Raw genomic sequence first — 21098 nt, 5'->3', positions numbered from 1 at the left:
GACAACTCAAGCCCAGGATCGATTTATCCGTACCTTGGCCTTGAGAAATCATGTCATCACAGCAAATCAGATCAGCGCTCGTCTTCAAACAGACACTGGTGTGAGAGTGAGTGGCCAGACGATTCGGAATCGACTGCATAGGGGTCACCTTCGCGCCCGACGTCCTCGCGTGATCCCTTGTTTGAGAGATCATCACATTCAGGCAAGACGTCGTTGGTGTAGGGATCGTCAACACTGGGATAATCGACGCTGGAGCAATGTGATGTTTTCAGATGAGTCAAGGTTCACTGTTGATTTTTTGGACAGACGTAGGAGGGTGTGGCGTCGAAACGAGCACTTCCAAGACGTTAACGTCATCAGACATGATCGATTTGGGGGTGGTTCTGTTATGGTGTGGGGAGGCATCACTGTTGCTGGAAGAACGGCTTTACATGTTGTTGCAGGGCGTGTTACAGGCCAGTACTACCGGGACAACATCTTGGCAGTCCATGTTGTGCCGTTCGCACGACGTCATGGCCGCCGTTTCATCTTCCAGGATGACAACGCAAGATGTCACAGGGCCAGGATCGTTACAGGTTACCTCCAACAACAGAACATCACCACATTACCTTGGCCAGCACTGAGTCCCGACCTCTCCCCCATCGAGCATGTCTGGGACATGCTTGGACAGAGGTTACGTCAACGTCAACAACGTCCTGCCAATGTCCAAGAACTTGCTGCTGCGTTGCAACAGGAATGGGACAATCTGGACCAAAATGACCTTAGACGTCTCATTAGGAGTATGCCACGTCGGATCAATGCTTGTTTGGCAAACAGAGGAGGATTTACCCGTTACTGACTTGGTTGTGATGCTGTGGTAACTTTGCTGTTTGACCCCGGGTATCATTTTACCCTTATAATGGTCAGTCTGTGCCTTACTTAGTCTAACGATCATTTGGAATAAATCGATGAATGTGAACTTCATTTCATTTTGTCATTTGTTTCTTCGTCAGTTTCATTAGGTGACTTTAAGTGTCATTCCACGAGAAAACCATGCAGGGGGTGATAAGGTGGGGGTCAGCCGATCCGATTCATATTCACAGGGATTAATCAGTCCGACTAGACTACTCGTTGACCAAAAGGGCCGATCTCAAAAATTAACCATTTGGGAGATATGGCCCTATAACGATTTTCAGCCTATTTTCACCGATTTTGAGTCAAAATTTAGGCATATTTAGAGTCATTTTTCCAGGCCAAAATAGGGACTGCGTGATATACTGATGGTAGGTGATGATAGTATATGTCTTCGACTATTCAAGCATCATGACCAATTTATGTTGCTCCATGACTCTGAGACATAGTATGGAAACCACTGATAGATGTCGCCCATCACCTTGAAAGTACCCTATCTTTGAAATTAAATATAGCCGATGGTACGGGTATGGGCAAGATGGGTAAACGGTAATTATGTAGAGGGGTACTAGTGCTACCAAAATCAACAATAAAAATTTTGCCCACTCTTGTCCCATTATCAGAAATAATTTTTAAAGTTACCCCTTTTTCGAAATTTTGACCGATAGTGAATTGGTTGTTCACTATATATGCGCATAGTTTAATCGCCATATCGACCATAAATTTGCTTGAATCTGCTCGAGTGAACTAGAAATGTTTGATAGAATGACTCCTGTATCAGGGGGAACTGTCAATTTTTTTTCAGATATCACTCATTCACCGTTTCTGAAATTTTCGCATATTGACTATAAATCTTCATGATACGATTTCATAGGTTTGGTGACCAAAAGTACCTTTATGCATTATCGAAAATTATTTTGACGGATACCCCCTGTCTCTACCTAGGCCTAAAGCGGCGGAAGCTTTATAATGATCAGACCAATAGACGAAATTTTATCAAAAAAATTAAGTAAGTGAATCAGTAATTATACACGAACGTAACAATTAAGTAAGGGAATCAGTAATTATACACGAACGTAACAATTTACAGTATTGTTTATAGATGGATTGACTCAGCTATTTACAATACAGTGCCCATCTTTTCTAAGCGTCCGGCATTTCTTATAATGTATAATGAATGACTTTAAAATAACATAAAAATGGGTTTCTTGTACAATATAAATATTTTTGCGATATCTATTCTGCGTAGACTCTGGACAAGACATCAATAAATTTCTGAAACGTACGATTTATATCAGATAGGCAAATTTAATGTTTGGCCTTCATATGAAGTTACTTTGCAAGATATTATCCTCGAAGAGTTGATCCGATACGATCCTCGAAGAGTTGTGATTCTTATAGTAAACACTGTTCAATAATTCGAGAACGAAGTTTCCTTCTCGAAACTAGATCTAAGGCAGGTTCTTCGTCAATTGTGTCATGTTCAACCTGTCCGAGTGGATGACCGCACTTTTGCTGGGCAGCCAATCTCGAGAAATAACTGTTCACTTGTTTAGTAGTGAGCCAGTCCTCCTTTGAAAACTGTGATTTCATTAATTTCACAACATTGGAAAGCACCTCCTTTTTGCCAGTCTCGACCCCTATCATGAACCTTTGTAGCAAAAAGTCCTTTACTTTGTCGGAGGACCGTTTACGTCTGTACAGTTTATATTCGCTTTTGGAAGGCCTACAAAATTGGTAATGGAAAACTAGTAACAATGGACTCTCTACTGAAAAACGAAAAACCACAGCAAGAAACTAATCCTGTCACTGGCCCCTACAGTGTTCCTGCTGTGGAGACTGGATCACTTCGTAGGGCAGGATCTTCTTCAGCGAATATAAACTGTACAGACGTAAATTGTGTAAAAGTTTTTACCACTCAAGAAGAACTTACTCGCCATATAGCTGGAGGAAAACATGTTCTAAAACCAGTACGTGAGACTAAATTGGATAAAATCAAAAGAAAGTGGGCCAAAGAACTGTTCATTCTATTGAAGAAGGCGGTGAACCTGTACTGGCTATGAAACCTGGGTGGGCTCTGAAAACTACGGCCAGTCGTAAACGGTTCTCCGACAAAGTAAAGGACTTTTTGCTACAAAGGTTCATGATAGGGGTCGAGACTGGCAAAAAGGAGGTGAATGAGTGATATCTGAAAAAAAATTGACAGTTCCCCCTGATACAGGAGTCATTCTATCAAACATTTCTAGTTCATTCGAGCAAATTTATGGTTGATATGGCGATTAAACTATGCGCATATATAGTGAACAACCAATTCACTATCGGTCAAAATTTCGAAAAAGGGGTAACTTTAAAAATTATTTCTGATAATGGGACAAGAGTGGGCAAAAATTTTATTGTTGATTTTGGTAGCACTAGTACCCCTCTACATAATTACCGTTTACCCATCTTGCCCATACCCGTACCATCGGCTATATTTAATTTCAAAGATAGGGTACTTTCAAGGTGATGGGCGACACCTATTAGTGGTTTCCATACTATGTCTCAGAGACATAGAGCAACATAAATTGGTCATGATGCTTGAATAGTCGAAGACATATACTATCATCACCTACCATCAGTATATCACACAGTCCCTATTTTGGCCTGGAAAAATGACTCTAAATATGCCTAAATTTTGACTCAAAATCGGTGAAAATAGGCTGAAAATCGTTATAGGGCCATGTCTCCCGAATGGTTAATTTTTGAGATCGGCCCTTTTGGTCAACAAGTAGTCTAGTCGGACTGATTAATTCCTGTGAATATGGATCCGAAGTGCCGACCCCCCACCTTATCACTTTTGCAGGATTTTGCATGGTTTTCTCGTGGAGTGACACTTAATAACACTTAAAAATCAAATATCCCCTACTTTTTTTGAATAGTATATAAATGAATTTATAACAATCTGATTAAAACACAGATCCAATTTCGGATCTGGAAGCGTTGTTATTTAACTCGTGTTCTGCTTGAAATGAGGGGTCAGCCAATCAAATGGTCTGTCGAATCGAGCGTTTGACCATTTTTACGCGAAACTGTGAGTAGACATTAGCGGCAATAGAAATCAAAACAAAGCAAAAGTAGATAAAAAATACATGGCGGTCGCTAATTGGTTAATCGAATGACCGAATAATCGAGTCAAATGTCGCTTGCTTGGTACCTGACGTCATAGAACGTGAACTCCCACTATAACTTGTTAGATCTACATTTATTGTAGGCCATCGAAAATATAAAAAACGAAATGAAATATAGATCTATATTTTAATTAGATTGAATTTATAATTGACTTAAAATCTTTAAAAGGAATGTAAAATTTGGATATGGGAAGATCTAAAGCAGACTTGGCAGCCGAGTCTGCTAGATCTTTCCTTTTAATATCATTAAGATTGGGGAGCCAGCAGGGCTCGGCTCACACTGTCGGTCGCCAAAGTGGCAATTTGCGATAAAAATATGTAAGTTGCGATTAAAATTTGATTTGGGTTATAATTATGGCGATAATGTTTTGCGGTACTGGCGATTCTTTTTGAGAACTGGCGGAAAAAAATCTTCAAATTCTAATCATATTTATCCTGGATTAACCATCTTTATTAAGTGTCAATCAACTGGCTGATAATCTGGATGGCATCAACGAGTAATACTAATCAGTTGTCTTGAATTAATGATTAGTTGATTGATAATTGCCAATGATATATATAAAGCCTATCTCAGGTCATCATTTACTCCTAATGATTAATCCAAGTGGTGATTATTTGATGTTTCGTTTCGTCTTAAAAAGAATGGTAATACATGTAATCAAAATGGCCGACAGTTCCTTTTGAAGAGAATTAATTATTTTGATACCTGAATTCCGTTTACAGTCATTTCATATACAGCATGTAAAATATACAAGCATGCATATTGGATATCATTATTTCAAATTATATTATTATCACTGGTCGAAAATGTAAGAACGAATTGAATAGTGACGATTCTTGAGCGAGAAAACAGTTCGCAATTTGTATCATATTACCATCGCCAAAATGCTCTAAAACAGTAAACGTTAATGACGGGTATAATTGTAAGCATCTTTTACAAATATAATTGAAATTTATATCATTCTGTCAGGGATTTCAGATTCTGATACCTCTACGGTAACTGAAAATAACAATTTGCCCCATTGTACACCCAACACATAAATTTATAGAAAATTAAATGGCAATCCCTGGATGAGATTTCACGTGTAAATACTGAAAATATATTGTGCAGTACGGTGCTCAAATAGACTAAAGTCACCAAAAATAAAATCTGATCTTATTAAATCCAAACTAATCTATTATGTAAAGACAAGATTTTTAAAGTTGTTGTATATTGTATTGTATATGTCGGTAATTTTTTTTATAATAAGTCTAGCTGAGACATAACATTGTTAGATGTTGTCTTTTTTATCACACATGGGGGGTTGGATGGCTGAATGGTTAGCGTGCGCACGCTGTATCATAAAGTCTGTCATTGAGTCGACTGGTGTGGTTTCAAATCCCCGGTTGTACGTGACAAGGAGTAGGGTCGCCTGTCCAACCTCATGGGTTTTCTCCGGGTCCTCCGGTTTCCTCCCACTGCTAAAGACCCCTACGAGCAAGCGAATTATTGAAATAAAATTAAACCATATGTTAGTCCCAAAATGACCTAGTTTGTGTCGAGTGGACGTTAAACCCCATTTCTCTCTCTCTTTTTATCGCAAATTTTTGGCAGATAAAATATTCCAGTTGCTCAGGTAAAGTTGGAGATGTGGTCACAAATATACAATATTAACATTTGGCAAGTTTTATACAATGCGTCTATTCAGAATAACATACCAACCTGGCATTTCTTTTGCTGCTGAGTATATATGTAAGATAGATTTTAGTGTATACAAATACAGTTCTCATTTGATATTGACATAAAAACAATTATTTGTTTGTGTTGTTGTCATGAGTATAACAGATACATGTATTACTGAAATTTATCGCCTGAACTTTTTCCCCCTTGGATAAATTGAATCATTTCTTCAATAAGGAGACGCGTCTTTGGAACAAAGTATGCTTTGAGAATTTTGAGAAGTAATTTTTTTAGCTACGTAATGGAATTGAAAATATAGTTATTTAGTTTTTCTGTGTATGAAAGATGTAAAAGATATTGGAACTGCATAACAAAAAGCACCCTACTATTTCAATGTGGTGGCCATTCAGGGTAGAGATTTAATCTCAACGTAGATAGTTTTCTGTTACAGAATGTATGAAATGCATGCTGTCATCTTCATGCAGTCAAAATTTGACTTATCTTTTCATTTATTTATGAAATCATTTATACTTTGGATCTAATGTGTAGAATATGCACATATATAACATATATTTCCTTGTTGGTCACTTTTTGCAATACTTTGGGCGTTGTTGCCAACAGAAAAACAACCACTCTTGTCACAATTAGTGGGACTGTTTTTGTTAAAATTGCGATTATCCATAGCTAATATAGATCAAATTCATTTATGACGAATAACAACCACTCTTGTCACAATTAGGGGGACTGTTTTTGTTAAAATTGCGATTATCCATAGCTAATATAGATCAAATTCATTTATGACGAATATTCAAATACAGAATTTCTGCAATGGAATATTCAAATACTCAGGTCAAACAGTCATCTGGAAGAGTTAAGACACCAATCAAATTTTAATTACTGATAAGTACTTCTCCTGGTCAGTTTTTAGTGCCATTTAAATGCTTCCATCACATATTTAACAATAAATATGAGAAAACCACTGTGGACTGCTTGGACGACTTTGCTGCTGTGGGTGTATATTTCTTTGCAACCTATCTTTAACTTTAATAGATTTTTCAAATTTGATGTGAATCATTGGGGTCATGAGTGGATGAACCCTATTGAATTTGTCAAATTTTGTGTGAAGCAATGGGGTTATAAGAGAACGGACCCTATGGATTTATAGCACTCTGCAACCTTCAGTTCCTGAGTTACCCCACCTTTGCTCAAAACCTTTTTAACACGTTTGAGTCTGTTTTTTTAACCAATTTTCTCCAAATTTAATGGAAAGGGAGAGAACAAACCCTATTTAATTTTATACGCCTACATTTTCATGTGGACGTATTATGCCGTTGTCCCAGTCCGCTTTTGTTTTTAGCTTGTTCTTTATCTATCTCTTGCAAAATGTGGGCGTATCTTGCTGGAAATGGCTGGTTTGATATCTTTCATATGAAGGCTATCGATATTCAGTTTTATGCGACCTTCCATTCTTGAGTTAACTCCCCTCTTCCTAAAACCTTATTAACTTGATAGAGCCTATGATTTTTTTACAAATTTCGTGTGAGGCATTAGGGTCATGAGAGGATGAATCCTATCGATACTTAGCCTTCAGTGATATTCCGTTCTAGACTCAATTGCCCTGTTTTGAAATCTTTATTATCATGTTAGAGAAGAGACAACATTTTTTTTTAAAATTTGGTGCGAAGCATTAGGTAGGACTGTGAGGGGATATATTATGATTCGGGAAGAGATTGTGAACATGATAGAGATTAGATTTCTCGACTGATCCAAGTTTTCCTTTTGGATAAGCTGCAGTTGAGACATAGCTGCTGTAGGGACATATTTCTACACTTATTTAAAATAAAAACAGAAATCACTAATATTTATATTTACAGTATTTTAATAATGAAAAGTTTGAAGCTGAACGATATGATAAGTTTTTGAAGAATTATGAAGTAGCATCTTTAAAAACGACAACTAGTCTTGCATTATTAAATTGGGGCCAAAATGCTATATTTAGTGTAGGTTTGACTTCTATCATGTATATGGCTAGCACAGAAATAATTGCAGGTTTGTTCACTTTTTACATTTTCATATGGATGTATATGTCGTGCATGTCAATCTGTCCAGCCATCTGTTCATATGTTTATATCCCAAAGATCTTGTATGTGTTCGATTTTGGCATGTATTGGAAGGTAACATCATGGGTAATTGCCCCTGATTGTACAAAAAATTCACGGTTTTAGCTTCTAGGATATGCATAAATTATGCAAGTTGCTGAAATTTAATTATACATGTCAATATATGTGAATACAAAATATGCAACTGCAAAGATATTGTTTATTCAGAGTTTTAGGTATTATTATTCCAAATACGTTTTGCAATTATTGTTGAGAATAGAGTATGGCATAAACAAACATGCCTGTCATTGAAAAACCGACTATCCATCACCAGTGGCCAGTTCATTTGAAAATGGATTAAGAGCCTTGTTCCAGAGGTCAAAATTTTTATCCAATTTTGATGAAACATTTTCCAAAGATTTTTGCGCTTATTAGACTGTTACTCCCTAGATTATGGCCCCTGAATATATGAAAAATCACGTTTTTAAATGCCCACATTTCCATGTAGATGTATATTGTCGTTGCCCCTTTCCATCCACAATTTCTTTGTGGACACTCTACAGGACATAATTCTTACCGGAATTTGACGAAACTTGAAATATAGGTCTATCTCCAAACTTTTAGCTTGGGACCCTCTAGAGGTCACAGTTTATATCCGATTTAAAAAAAGACGTTGAAATGTATCACCGATACACTCTAATGACGGTTGAAACGTGCTAGAAAATAAATGGCCTGCGAAAGAATTAAAGTGTATTAATTACAAAGTTAAGGCATAAGTCCTTATTTATATAAAACGGAGCAAAGACTAATACAAAGAAGCACTTGGAAAAAATGTGACAGCCTAGACGGCGGTCGTCTGCTGTATGACATTACGTAAAGGCGTTAGTTTGCCACTTGAGGTCTTAAGTTAAAATGTATTTTTGCCAACAATAAAAAGGACGAAAATCCAGTTATAAGACTAACTTTGGGTTAAAACTAACAATTTAGGAACAGATAGGTATTATTCAACTGTGTCATTGCACAGAATACAATAAGCCATATACACTGAGAACTAAGTAGGGGTTGATCTGTGCAAGCAGTCCATAGAAATCTCTGTGTGTGGTGTTAAAAGTAGATCTATAGAAAGAAAATTAATTTCCCGATTATTATATAGCATTACCGCTTTAAAATTGCAAATAAGGTGCATTAATTAACAAGAGTGAGAAATTGACTGAGAGGTGAGTTAATTAACACTACTCGTGAAAAACTGTCAAAGGTGTATAATAATCAATGACCAGCAGACTTTATCTCACACTTGCGTGTTAAATCAAAATTTGGGAATTAAAATTTTTTTACCATGGGATTTGTCATTTGACTGTGTGCTTTATGCAGGTCTTTAGATAGGCGTGTGTGCTCATTTTGATTGACGTTTCTCTTATGCGTCTTTTGTATTGCGTACAATAGTGGTGCCAGTCATTATCACATACGTGATAGAACTGGTTAAACACGTTCCAAATATTATTTTATCACAGTGATCATTGCTACTATAGATGTGTAATCAATGCTTGAACAATCGGAAGTGACAAACTAAAGGAAAACACGAGTTATCCCTCTATATAATTGACTGAAGTGACAAGTGATAACCGATACTTGGGCTAATTTCTGCTCACTAATAATTTTTTCGCAGTTCTTGTATTACAACTCAAAATTATCCAGGTCATTGTGGTTTGTATAGAGCATGTGGTAATTATGTGTCAGCTACTGGAATTGTTTTTTTACGACCAATTCAGCTATTTCGATTATTTAAGTAGCCAAAAGGGAATATGAAATTACTAAATAATTATCATAAGCCTTATTAATATTTCATTTTTAAGTCCAATATATAATTTTTTGTGTACCCCATGCTGACAAAGTGGTTTAGACACGTCAAATCACAATACCCTACCATGAATAAAAAACTCCATGAAATATGAATTTACTTTGCAAAGTTTTCGTGCGTTATCAAAAATGACCGGCAGTGAAAATTATGGCCCCTGATTGTACGAAAAATTGTGCTTTTAGCTTGTGGTCCCTCTAGAGGTCACAATTATTATCTGATTTACAAAAACGTTCGAATATATCACTGTTACACCGTAATGTTGGTTGAGTTTTAATTTCTTTAAAAGTGGACCAAAATGTCTGCCCCCCCCCCCCATACGCCAATAGTTTTAACATCTGGTATATCAAGGTTGTGGACCCTCTAGAGGTCACAGTTTTGAACTGATTTTGATGAAACTTGGTTGCTTTCGATATTTGCGCGTACCGGATCGTAACTTCCTGAATTATGGCCCTTGATTGTACAAAATTTAGAGGTCACAATTTTTATCCCATTTAAAAAAAATCGAGTGGGGAACTTTTTATTAACCCTATCGGAACTTCAACGCACATGTGAACGATATCTGGGCAGATCTATTTATCTTGACGATCGGTGCCTGACAGAATACTGTAAGACAGCATTTCCGCAAGTCTATTTTTCAAAATTTTCTGGGGGAGGACTCCCTACTTTGACGCTCGTGAGTGGGCTTTGTCGTGATTCCCAAGTCCATTCGTTTGACACTTTACCTCATCGATCAAATCCTGAAATACTGCCAGGCTGCATTTCCGGCAACATGTTTTTCAAAATTTTCTGGGGGAGGCCCCCTACCCCTAGTTGAAGCTCGTGCCTTTGCCCCCTTAACTTCGGACTTTGCCCCTCCAATCACCTAGGCTGGCACCGCCACTGGACCCAACATTTCTAGAGTAAAATTTTGCATAGAATACAATGCCGAGTGGTAATCAGTACGCCGTTGGGCGTTTTCGAGATATTCAGGGTCAAAGGTCAAATTAGTTCATTTGCTCTGAAATAGAATGCGCAGCCATTTTTGTATCATGAAAAGAAGCTGAAAATGATCAAAAGTAATCACCCTTTCAAAAAAAAATGTAAACTTGCTAAATTCATCTTTGTTCTTTGTGACCCCGGAGGTCAAATGGTGAAATTTTCCGTTTTAGCACTAGGAAAATTTAAATTAATAAATGTCAGCGTGAAATATAAAAACTAAAGCGAACCCTGTTCTAATTAATAATAGGAACATTTAAAATGTATCTTTAGGTGGTCTTTGCAGCAAACTTTTACTTTGGAACGTCGAAAAAGATCTTTCATAACAGAACCAAAACACATCGAAACCTGTTTCAAAAATACGCATATCCAAACGTAACTTCCTGGATTATGGCCCTTGATTGTTCGAAAAATCGCATCTTTAGCTTGCGGATTCTCAAGAGGTCACAATTTTTTTTCCGATTTTAAAAACCGTTTATATCACCATTCCATCATATGAAGGTTGAATTCGAATTTCGGGAAAATTGAAATGAAACTGCCCAACAAAATGGCTGCTCTTTGTACGCAAAGTATGTAATACGAAGGTCACAATTTTTATCCGATTTTGATTCTCAAGAGCTCACAATTTTTTTTCCGATTTTAAAAACCGTTTATTTCACCATTCCATCATATGAAGGTTGAATTCGAATTTCAGGAAGATTGAAATGAAACTGCCCAACAAAATGGCTGCTCTTTGTACACAAAGTATGTAATACGAAGGTTGTGGACCCTCTAGAGGTCACAATTTTTATCCAATTTTGATCAAACTTGAAATGTATGTTCGTATCCCAAAGATTTCGGTTTTGATATTCGTGCATATCGGACCACATCTTTCTGGATTATGGCAACTGATTATTTTTTTAGCTCGTTCTCTGTCCATCTCTTGCAAAATGTGGATGTAGCTTGCATGGCAACCAGTTGTATATGCTATTCCAGTTAATATTCGATTGACTTTAAATTTATACAAAGTGTTTAAGACAAGGTCGTGAGACGAAGAAGCCTATTGATTTTCAGCGATTTCCGATAATTACTGCCAAAGTTATGGCCCTTGATTTTCAACGATTTCCGCTCTGAAGGCTAAAGTTATCATCCGATTGACTTCAGATTGATACACAGAGTTTAAGATCTTGAGACGAACAAGTATATTGATTTTCAATGAATTTTTATGACAACTGTTGTTGACTGCCCGGACGATTTAGCTGCTGTGGGCGTATGTTTCGTTGCCTGGCAACCTATCTTTTGAATACTTCCGGTATGGAGATTATTGTCGGGATAGTTTTAACAACCGGATTGGCTTATCAAATAGCCACAGGGCTATGTAATGATATATTACATTGTGTGATCAGATAAAATGCCCCTGGGAAATCCTATGTTCAATAGTGCCAAAAATGCAAAAATGTCAATATATCAAAAATTAAATTTAAATATTTCAATACATATTATACATCGTTAGAATCGTAATTAGGTCAGCTATCTGAATGTGTAACTTTTTTGTAAAAATTTGTTTAAATAATAAAGTAATAGAGCTTTTTCCAAAATTTCACGATTTTTCAACTTTTTTCGATTTTCAGTCCCTTTTTTATCCTATTCCAGACATTTCAATGTCTTATTGGATGAATTCATGCACAAGACTACCAGAGGGACACTCGATAGGGAAAGTTTAAGAAAAATCCTTGGAGCAGTTTTCGAGATACAGGCGTCCAAAAACCTCCAAATCAGAAAATACTAGATTTTCAGCGTGACATATTTTGCTGCCTGGTCATATAGTATACGTATGAATTGGGTATCATACAACAGTCCAATCCTCGTGCCAACCAACGATAACTTAATTTGTTTAATCCGTTGATATCGGATGGGGAAATCGTGTTTTTCCCAAAAGCATCCATTTTTTGCGTGTTTTTTTTCAAAATATTTGACATTATTTCGACTACTTCCGGTTGACAGATCGTTGTTATAAAATGGGCAAAGAATTTGAAAAATAAAGGGCACTGATAACTCTGAATGAAACTTATATTACTGGAATCGGATGGATTTAAGGTATCCAAAAATTTTCGAACGACAGAAGTCAACAGTGAAGTTTCGAAATTGCAAAATCTGAGATTGTTATTAACTCGGAAAAGACTGAGGGATTCCGAAAATGTGATTTGTTTGAAAATAGGTAATGAATTGATGAAACTATGGCCGATTTTCGGGGCCACCTACAAATTTTGACCACTTCCGGTTATGCACTGAAGTTTCAAAAATAGTTTATCAAGTAGCCACCACATGATTTCCCAATAGAAGCAGAGATAAGCAATTTGATTGGTTGATGCGAGTGAGGACACTTGGTATATAGTTTTATTACATCAGTACATTGATTAAGTTCGATAGTGAACATTTTCTGCTGAGGGTAAGCAGAGCGAGTGATAAGCAATTTGATTGGTCGAGACTTTGGAACACAATAACTCTCCTTCTAATTGAGGTAGAATGTTCAAACCTGGTGTAGGAGTTCAATAGGTGAATGCCTTGATGGAGTTTGATGATGAACATTATCTGCTTATGGTAAACAGAGATAAGCAATCTGATTGGTTGATGCTTTAGGGTACGATAACTTTGGTTATAATGAAGTGAGAGCGATGAAACTCCGAATATAGATTCATTATATCATTACCATGACTAAGTTCGATAATGAGCATTTTCTGCTTGGGCTAAAGCAATAAGCAATTTGATTAGAGCGATGAAACTCCGAATATAGATTCATTATATCATTACCTTGACTAAGTTCGATAATGAGCATTTTCTGCTTAGGCTAAAGCGATAAGCAATTTGATTTGTCAAGACTTTGGAACATAAGGTAGAATGTTTAAACTTGATGTGTGATGTTCATTAGGTGAATGTCTTGACTGAGTTCAATGATTAACATTTCAAGCTAAAGCTAAGCAGAGCTGGTCGATGCTTTGTGACAAGATAACTTTGATTCTATTTGATAGAGAGTGATGAAACTTAGTGTAAAGTTTAGTTTGATTGCTTGATACTTTTGAACAAAATAAATGTGCGATTAAATAATATGTGTCATCTATTTATTTTGGGAATTCAGCGGGGGACATCAGCCTCACTGTTGGCTTGTTTTTACTTTTTACAGGTTTTTTTTCTCAAAATATTTTTTCGACTACTTCCGGATTTTGGATCATTGTCAGGATAGTTTTAACAAGTTGTGTAGATACTAAACTTTCTGTACCAGAAGTTTCAAAAACATCCATTGAGCTTTTTTCAAAAAAAAGAAAAATAAACTAGATCTGCTACTGTCCCATGCAGATTCGAAAGCTTTCATATTCATCGTCATGTGTCATGGATTATATCAAGTATCTTAAAAGAAAAAAGACCTAGAAAAAATATTTATCAAAATCGGTCAAAAACTTGCTAAGTGATAGGTCTAAATATAGTAAGAAACATTGCACCCGGGCAAAAAAATAATCTGAAAACTAAAGGGAAATAACTGAGACTTGGATTGCAGTAAACGGAATGACTTCCCATTCCAGAAGTTTCAGAAAAATGGATCAAGCCGTTTAAAATCGGATGGATGAGAAAATGAAATGAAAATGGCGGGAAAATATGGAAAAATTAAAAATGAGATAACTTTGAATGGTAGTTATATTTTGGGAATCAGACTGACCTCAGCTGTTCGAATATTCATAGGACTCTTGAGTAAAAATTTTTTAAGAACTATGGTGTTTGAGAAAAAGGCCTCTAAAAATGCTCCAAAACGGAAAATACTAGATTTTCGGCGTACCATAATTTATTTTCTAGCCATCTGAATCGTATCATTCAGATGTCATATGATAGTCCATTAATGGGGCTATCCATTGATACTTTAGTTCTTTTGGTCCGCTAACATCTGATGGAGAAATCAAGTTTTTCGCAAGAGCGCTATTTTTTTAAACCTTTTTTCTTCATTTTTTTAATACTTCCGGTATGGAGATTATTGTCGGGATAGTTTTAATAACCGGATTGGCTTATCAAATAGCCACAGGCCTATGTGATGATATATTACATTGTCTGATTAGATAAAATGTCCCTGGGAAATCCTATGTTCAATAGTGCCAAAAATGCAAAAATGTCAATATATCGAAAATACAATTTAAATATTTCAATACATATTATACATCGTTAGAATCTTAATTAGGTCAGCTATCTGAATGTGTAACTTTTTTGTAAAAAATTGTTTAAATAATAAAGTAATAGAGCATTTTCCAAAATTTCACGATTTTTCAACTTTTTTCGATTTTCAGTACGTTATTTTACCTATTCCAGACATTCCAATGTCTTATTGGATGGATTCATGCACAAGACTACCGGAGGGACTCTCGATAGGGAAAGTTTAAGAAAAATCCTTAAAGCCGTTTTCGAGATACAGGCATCCAAAAACGCTCCAAATCAGAAAATACTTGATTTTCAGCTTGTCATATTTTGCTGCTTGGTCATAGTATCCATATAAATTGGGCATCATACGACAGTCCATTCCTCGGTCCACTCAACGATAGCTTAATTCGTTTAATCCATTGATACTGGACGGAGAAATCGAGTTTTTCCCCAAAACACCCATTTTTTGCATTTTTTTCGAAATATCAGACATTATTTCGACTACTTTCGGTTTCCGGACCGTTGTTGAAATTGCTTTATCAAGTGGTCTGACTATATAGCTTTACGTTCCAGGACTTTTAGAAATATCGATTTATCCTTTCCAAAAAATAAAAGGGTTGGGAAATGGGCAGAAAATTCGAAAAAAATCGAAAAATTATGGCCCCTGACTCCGAATGAAACTTATATTGCTGGAATCGGATGGTCTTCAGGTATCCAAAAATGTAGGTCAAATTTGAAAATTTTGAAAAATAACAAAAATTGTCTCTTAAACAACATTTTTCATTTTTCGAACGCTAGAAGTCAGCGACAAAGTTTTGAAATTTCGAAATTTTCAACTGCTATCATCCGAGAAAAGGGTTTATGAAAATGTCATTTGTATGAAAATAGGTACAGAATTGACGAAGCTACGGCCGTTTTTTAATTTTTATGCACCACACGAAATTCGGCCACTTCTGGTCTGCGAAGAAAAAAAAAATTAATAATAATAATTTTAGTAATCTCAATAGGCTTTCAGACGAAAGTCTGAAAGCCTAATAATTTTAGTAAAAACAATAGTCTTTCAGACAAAAGTCTGAAAGCCTAATAATAATAATAATAATAATTTTAGTAAAAACAATAGTCTTTCGGACAAAAGTCTGAAAGCCTAATAATAATAATTTTAGTAAAAACAATAGTCTTTCAGACAAAAGTCTGAAAGCCTAATAATAATTTTAGTAATCACAATAGGCTTTCAGACAAAAGTCTGAAAGCCTAATAATAATAATTTTAGTAAAAACAATAGTCTTTAAAAGAAACAATTCTGTGAAATCTATATGACCGTATGAATTTTATTAATATGTGAATGTAAACCAAAAGTTAAAATTATTAATACATATTAAATAATTATTGGTTGAAAAAAATATTGATTTTAAAAGTTAAAAATCCATTTTTTGACAAAATGGCGTCACTTCCTGTGTCAATGTTAAATTGTAATCAATTTGATACGACACATACTTGCTTTTTGAATCAAATGGTGTCAATTTTGTGAAAATCCAGTAATAATTGACTATTTTACAGGCAAAATAACGAAAACAGTGACTTATGCAAAATTGCCCATTTTTAGGTAACTGCTTATATTACAAACTAATTTTAACACACATTTTCTTCGCATGGATTAAATCTACAAGTTTATAAAAGTTATGTAGAAATATTTTAATATCTGAAAAGCCTGAATGGGTTGTAAATAGGTCAATTTTACACCTTTTTTCACCTCTTAATCGAATTTGCTTGAAAATGAAATCGAAATTAAAAAAAACGAGCCCAACATTTTGTGCGCCTTTAAAGGGCACACTCTTTTAGCTATATCAGTTTTTTAAAAAAATAATATTTGCTTTCGAAAAATGGTACCTAACTGTTAAAATTGTAGTTTTTGGTAAAATGAAGCCACTTCCGGTGCCGACAGATATCTCTATCGGTAAGAAAAAAAATGACAATTGAGACAACGGAGTATATGAACTTTGTTTTATACAAATTGAGCAATAAATAATTAATCTTGGACTGAAAAACTGAATTGGCCAATGGCGGCCAAGGAAAATTACTGAGAAGCTTAATAACTAGATCTGCTACTGTCCCATGCAGATATGAAAGCTTTCACATTCATCGTCACGTGTCATGGATTATATCAAGTATCTTAAAAGAAAAAAGAACAAAAAGAAATAATTATCAATATCGGTCAAAAGCTAGCAAAGTTACAAGTCTAAATATAGTGAGAAACATTGCACCCGGGCAAAAAAATAATCTGAAACTAAAGGGAAATATAACTGAAACTTGCATTGCTGTAACCGGAATGACTTCCAGTTTCAGAAAAATGGATCAAGCCATTTAAAAACTTTACAGATGAGAAAATGAAATGAAAATGGCAGGATAGAACTAAAAAAAGGCAGGAAAATATCGAAAAATATATATGAGATCACTTTGAATGGAAGTAATACTTTTGAATCAGATTGACCTCAGCTGTTCGAATATTTAGGTTAAATTTGTAAATTTTGAAAATTAAAGACATAAATTGTCCTGTAAACAACTTTGTAGGCGAAATTCGAAAATTTGAAATTTTCAAACACAAAAAATTCGACCCTGATCCCTGCTATCCCGGCTTTTCACGAAAATCGTACTAATATTCAAAAAGTTGTCATGTTCGTTTTACTTCCGGGATGAGATGTCAATGACGTAATAATCGAATTTCGAAAATCCGAAATAGCAGATTTAAATAAAGTAAATGTTTTAAGGTACTCAAAGAAAAAAGAATTAGTAAAATAGATAAAAAAGTCTCAAAGTTACAGCTATGTAGGTCAATTTTACCATCAGTAAATTTCGTAAAACGTTTTGAAAATCTATTAATTCCAAAGTCACTGCCCATTCTTGGAAGGATGCTAACCAGAAATGTACTAATGTCCCAAACAGGAGACGAATTCACGAAACACCGGCCAATTTTGATTATTTTCAAGCTTTTAATGGAAATTTTTCACTCGAAAACAACTTTGTCGGCACGAAAAACGTTAAAGGCGAAATTAAAAATTTTGAAACATTCAAATACAGGGGGGGGGGGAAGGAGGGTAGGTCAAACTTTCTAAAGTTTCTGAAAGATCCTAAGGTTAGATTCTAAAATATAAGATTTGCAGGAAAAGAACAAAAAAAAAAAAATAATAATCTTAACAGAAACAATAAGCTTTCATATGAAATATGAAAGCTTAACCAGATCTGCATAGCAGATATAAAAGCTTTCATATTTAAATGTATGTAAAATATTGCAAAAGTCTTAGGGATTTATCAGGTTTCAACATATTATGCGTACGCATCAGCAGTGCATTACCTAGTATAGAAATAAATTTTCAAGGCAATCTGACCTACTTTTTGGGGGAATTTTAATTTCTCGAAGGGCACATAAGTTAGAAAATTTTTACTACATCGTTGAAGTTGGATCGACGAGGCCTACTTACATGCCAAGTTTCATGAAAATCGTGATAATATCAAAGAAGGTGTCAAGTTGGATTTTACTTTTATTTGGACCCTCATCCTGGCTATCCAGAAATGTATTAATTTTGGAAATAGGAGACATATTCTCCAAACTACGCCTATTGTGTTCATTTTCATGTCCGTTAACATGGATTTTTCACTTTTTCTCATATTCAGTTCAAAATGGTGACTGTCAGTTGACCGAGCCACGCCCAATTTTTGCCTTTGCCGAAGGTCACAATTCTGAATGGATTATCTTGGAACTTGGTATACTTATTCCTTATACCCTAAGGATGGCAACTATTGACGTTGGTGCACGACCCCCTCCTCCACAAACACACCCCACCCCCTGCCCTTTCGGCGGTGCCACACCCACATTCTGTAAATGATATACAGGTTGCAATTATTAACAGATTTGGATCCAATTCGGAATGATCCAGCATAGGGTTGTACCTATATATATTGGTCTATATCCAACCCCCAGGGGTAGAGCCATGCCCAATTTTTGTGTTTTTTGTCTACAGACTGGAATTCTAAATGGATCATCTTGGAACTTGGCATATTTATTCCTTATACTGTAAGGACAGCAACTATTTATTTTGGTGCATGTCCCGAACCCCAGGGGTGTGGTACCACACCCACTTTTTTGTTAGTTTTTATCGGTAAATACTCTACAGGTTGCAATAATTAACAGATTTTGTTCAAATTCAGCATATCAAACATTTCAATAACAGGTTGGTACCTATTTATATTGTTCCATATCCAACCACCAGGGGCAGAGCCACGCCCAATTTTTGTATTTATCATCTACTGGCTGCAATTCTGAATCGATCATCTTGGAACTTTGCGTATTTATACCTTATATCATAAAGACAGCAACTATTTATTTTTGTGCATGCCCCGAACCCTTGGGGCAGTGACACACCCACTTTTTTGTTAATATTTTGTCTGTAAATTTGGCAAAACAAACCCAACGCCTAGCTTTCTATGCCTCTTGTCATATTATAGCCACTTCATATTTCATTTTCTTCATTTTAAAAAAATACCATATCAATCAAAGCAGGAATGTGAACGTATATTGCATGCGTGACATTTATTTTATATAACTGCACTGACAGTCGGGTCCATGAAGTAGTGTTCAGCCAATGTTATGCGGATAAGAACATCCCACCAGTAGGACTGGTGGTATTAATGGTCGCAGTCATCTTCTCCTATGTTCATGTATGGAGCCACGGTGGCTAAGTGGGTAAGATGTTGGCTCGCTAGCGTGGAGGTTACGGGTTTGCTCTTGGTGTTGACTGTGAAAGTTCATCAGGGTTTTTCTGCGAGGTTTCCCCCCTTGTCAGTGGTGCAGGATGCAAGGCCTGACAAGACAGCTGTCTAGTTGTTCGCCTGGTATGAAAAACCGAGGTCCTATGTACACATTGCCGTGCATGTAAAATATCCCATTGGCAGTTGGAATTCGATATAAGAAAAGGCCTTAGCGCCGCTGTCAGGGCAAAATTTCCCTCATAGCACACTGTATGGTGTATGCACATCTTCATTAGCCCAGTTGGAGCAAAACAGTGGGTTGGAAAATTCATATGGAGCCCTAATCGAAATATATGGCACATAGCCAGGTTGGATTATTTGAACAAGTTGAAAAGTGAAACACCCTATTGTGTAACTTGTACATCTAACTAGATATCATTTATAGTATTTACTGTTTATATTAATTGTTCTGTTATGTTGGCATGTTTGCTTCTTATCTCACAGATTAGTAGTTTTGGATTAATAAATTGTTATTTGTATAGGTAATATGACCATTGGTGATCTAGTGATGGTGAACAGTTTACTCTTTCAACTTTCTTTACCCTTAAATTTCCTTGGATCAGTTTACCGTGAAGTTAGACAATCTCTTATAGACATGCAAACTATGTTTGGTCTGTTAAATTTATCATCTAAAGTACAGGTTTGTTATACTTTTATATTTACTAACATTTTGAAGAAAATCATATAATCAAAATGGTTTGATTTTATAGAAAGATGAATATCAAGTAGATTTCAATTTATCATCAACAAAAATAAATGGCACTTACCTTTGTCATCAACACCATAGATTTTCATAGAATCTTGGAAATATCGGTGAACTCATTGAAAACATTCATGTGAATCATTGTCGTTGTTCGATACGATGCCAGAGGAATAACTGTAGCGTCCAACGGTTGTATCCACTCTAAAATGGGCCCCTCTATCACAATGACTCACTAGTGGAACCTCGGCTACTGATCTGATATCCAGGGAGGGGTTTTTCTAAGCTCGCCTGGGATCACAACTCTCTTCGGTTAGTAATGGGTAAGTGTCAGCTAAAGAGTGACTATAAGGAATCCCTTCCCAATTTTGACCGGGATCTCCAATAATAATTGAATGAAATACGACTGCAATGTCGCCTTGCACAATGTCTCCCCTTACTCAATAACACAAACAACAAAATAGATATTCATATAAAAATAAATATATATTGTCCTCTGGTAAAGATCAAATTACAAAATATAACACAATAATGATAATGATAATAATGATATAAATATCAAACCACTTTCAGGCGAAACCCAAATTATGGTCGACACACAACCACATGTGTACACGGTCAGTAATGAAATATGAAATCTGGTAAACTGACACACACGTAATAATGAAACAATAAAATGATCTCTAATATAATAACACTAGAGGTAGTAAAACACTATTAAACAATATAACTTAGCACCGAACACTCGGAGGGAATCACTGAATCACAAAAGAACACAAAAAGGAAC

The 21098-nt window shown here is 35.7% G+C and overlaps 1 protein-coding gene across 7 annotated transcripts in view; it reads left to right on the top strand.

Moving 5' to 3' along the window:
- LOC126811175 (iron-sulfur clusters transporter ABCB7, mitochondrial) overlaps positions 1–21098 on the top strand; it is a 267797-nt gene that overhangs the window by 180518 nt on the left and 66181 nt on the right. For 5 of the 7 annotated variants that reach the window (XM_050536721.2, XM_050536720.2, XM_050536723.2 and 2 more), the window contains 2 exons: positions 7593–7767; positions 20094–20251. In XM_050536721.2, the coding sequence (XP_050392678.1) occupies positions 7593–7767; positions 20094–20251 (333 nt within the window). Of the gene's footprint in view, positions 1–7592; positions 7768–20093; positions 20252–21098 lie in introns of those variants that run through there. The other 2 variants (XM_056098843.1, XM_050536725.2) reach the window with 2 other exon arrangements.

Source organism: Patella vulgata, chromosome 2, assembly GCF_932274485.2.
Source record: "Patella vulgata chromosome 2, xgPatVulg1.2, whole genome shotgun sequence".
In the NCBI taxonomy this organism is placed as follows: domain Eukaryota; kingdom Metazoa; phylum Mollusca; class Gastropoda; family Patellidae; genus Patella; species Patella vulgata.
Note: the sequence above shows the minus strand (reverse complement) of the source record. Positions and strands in the feature narration are given on the sequence as shown.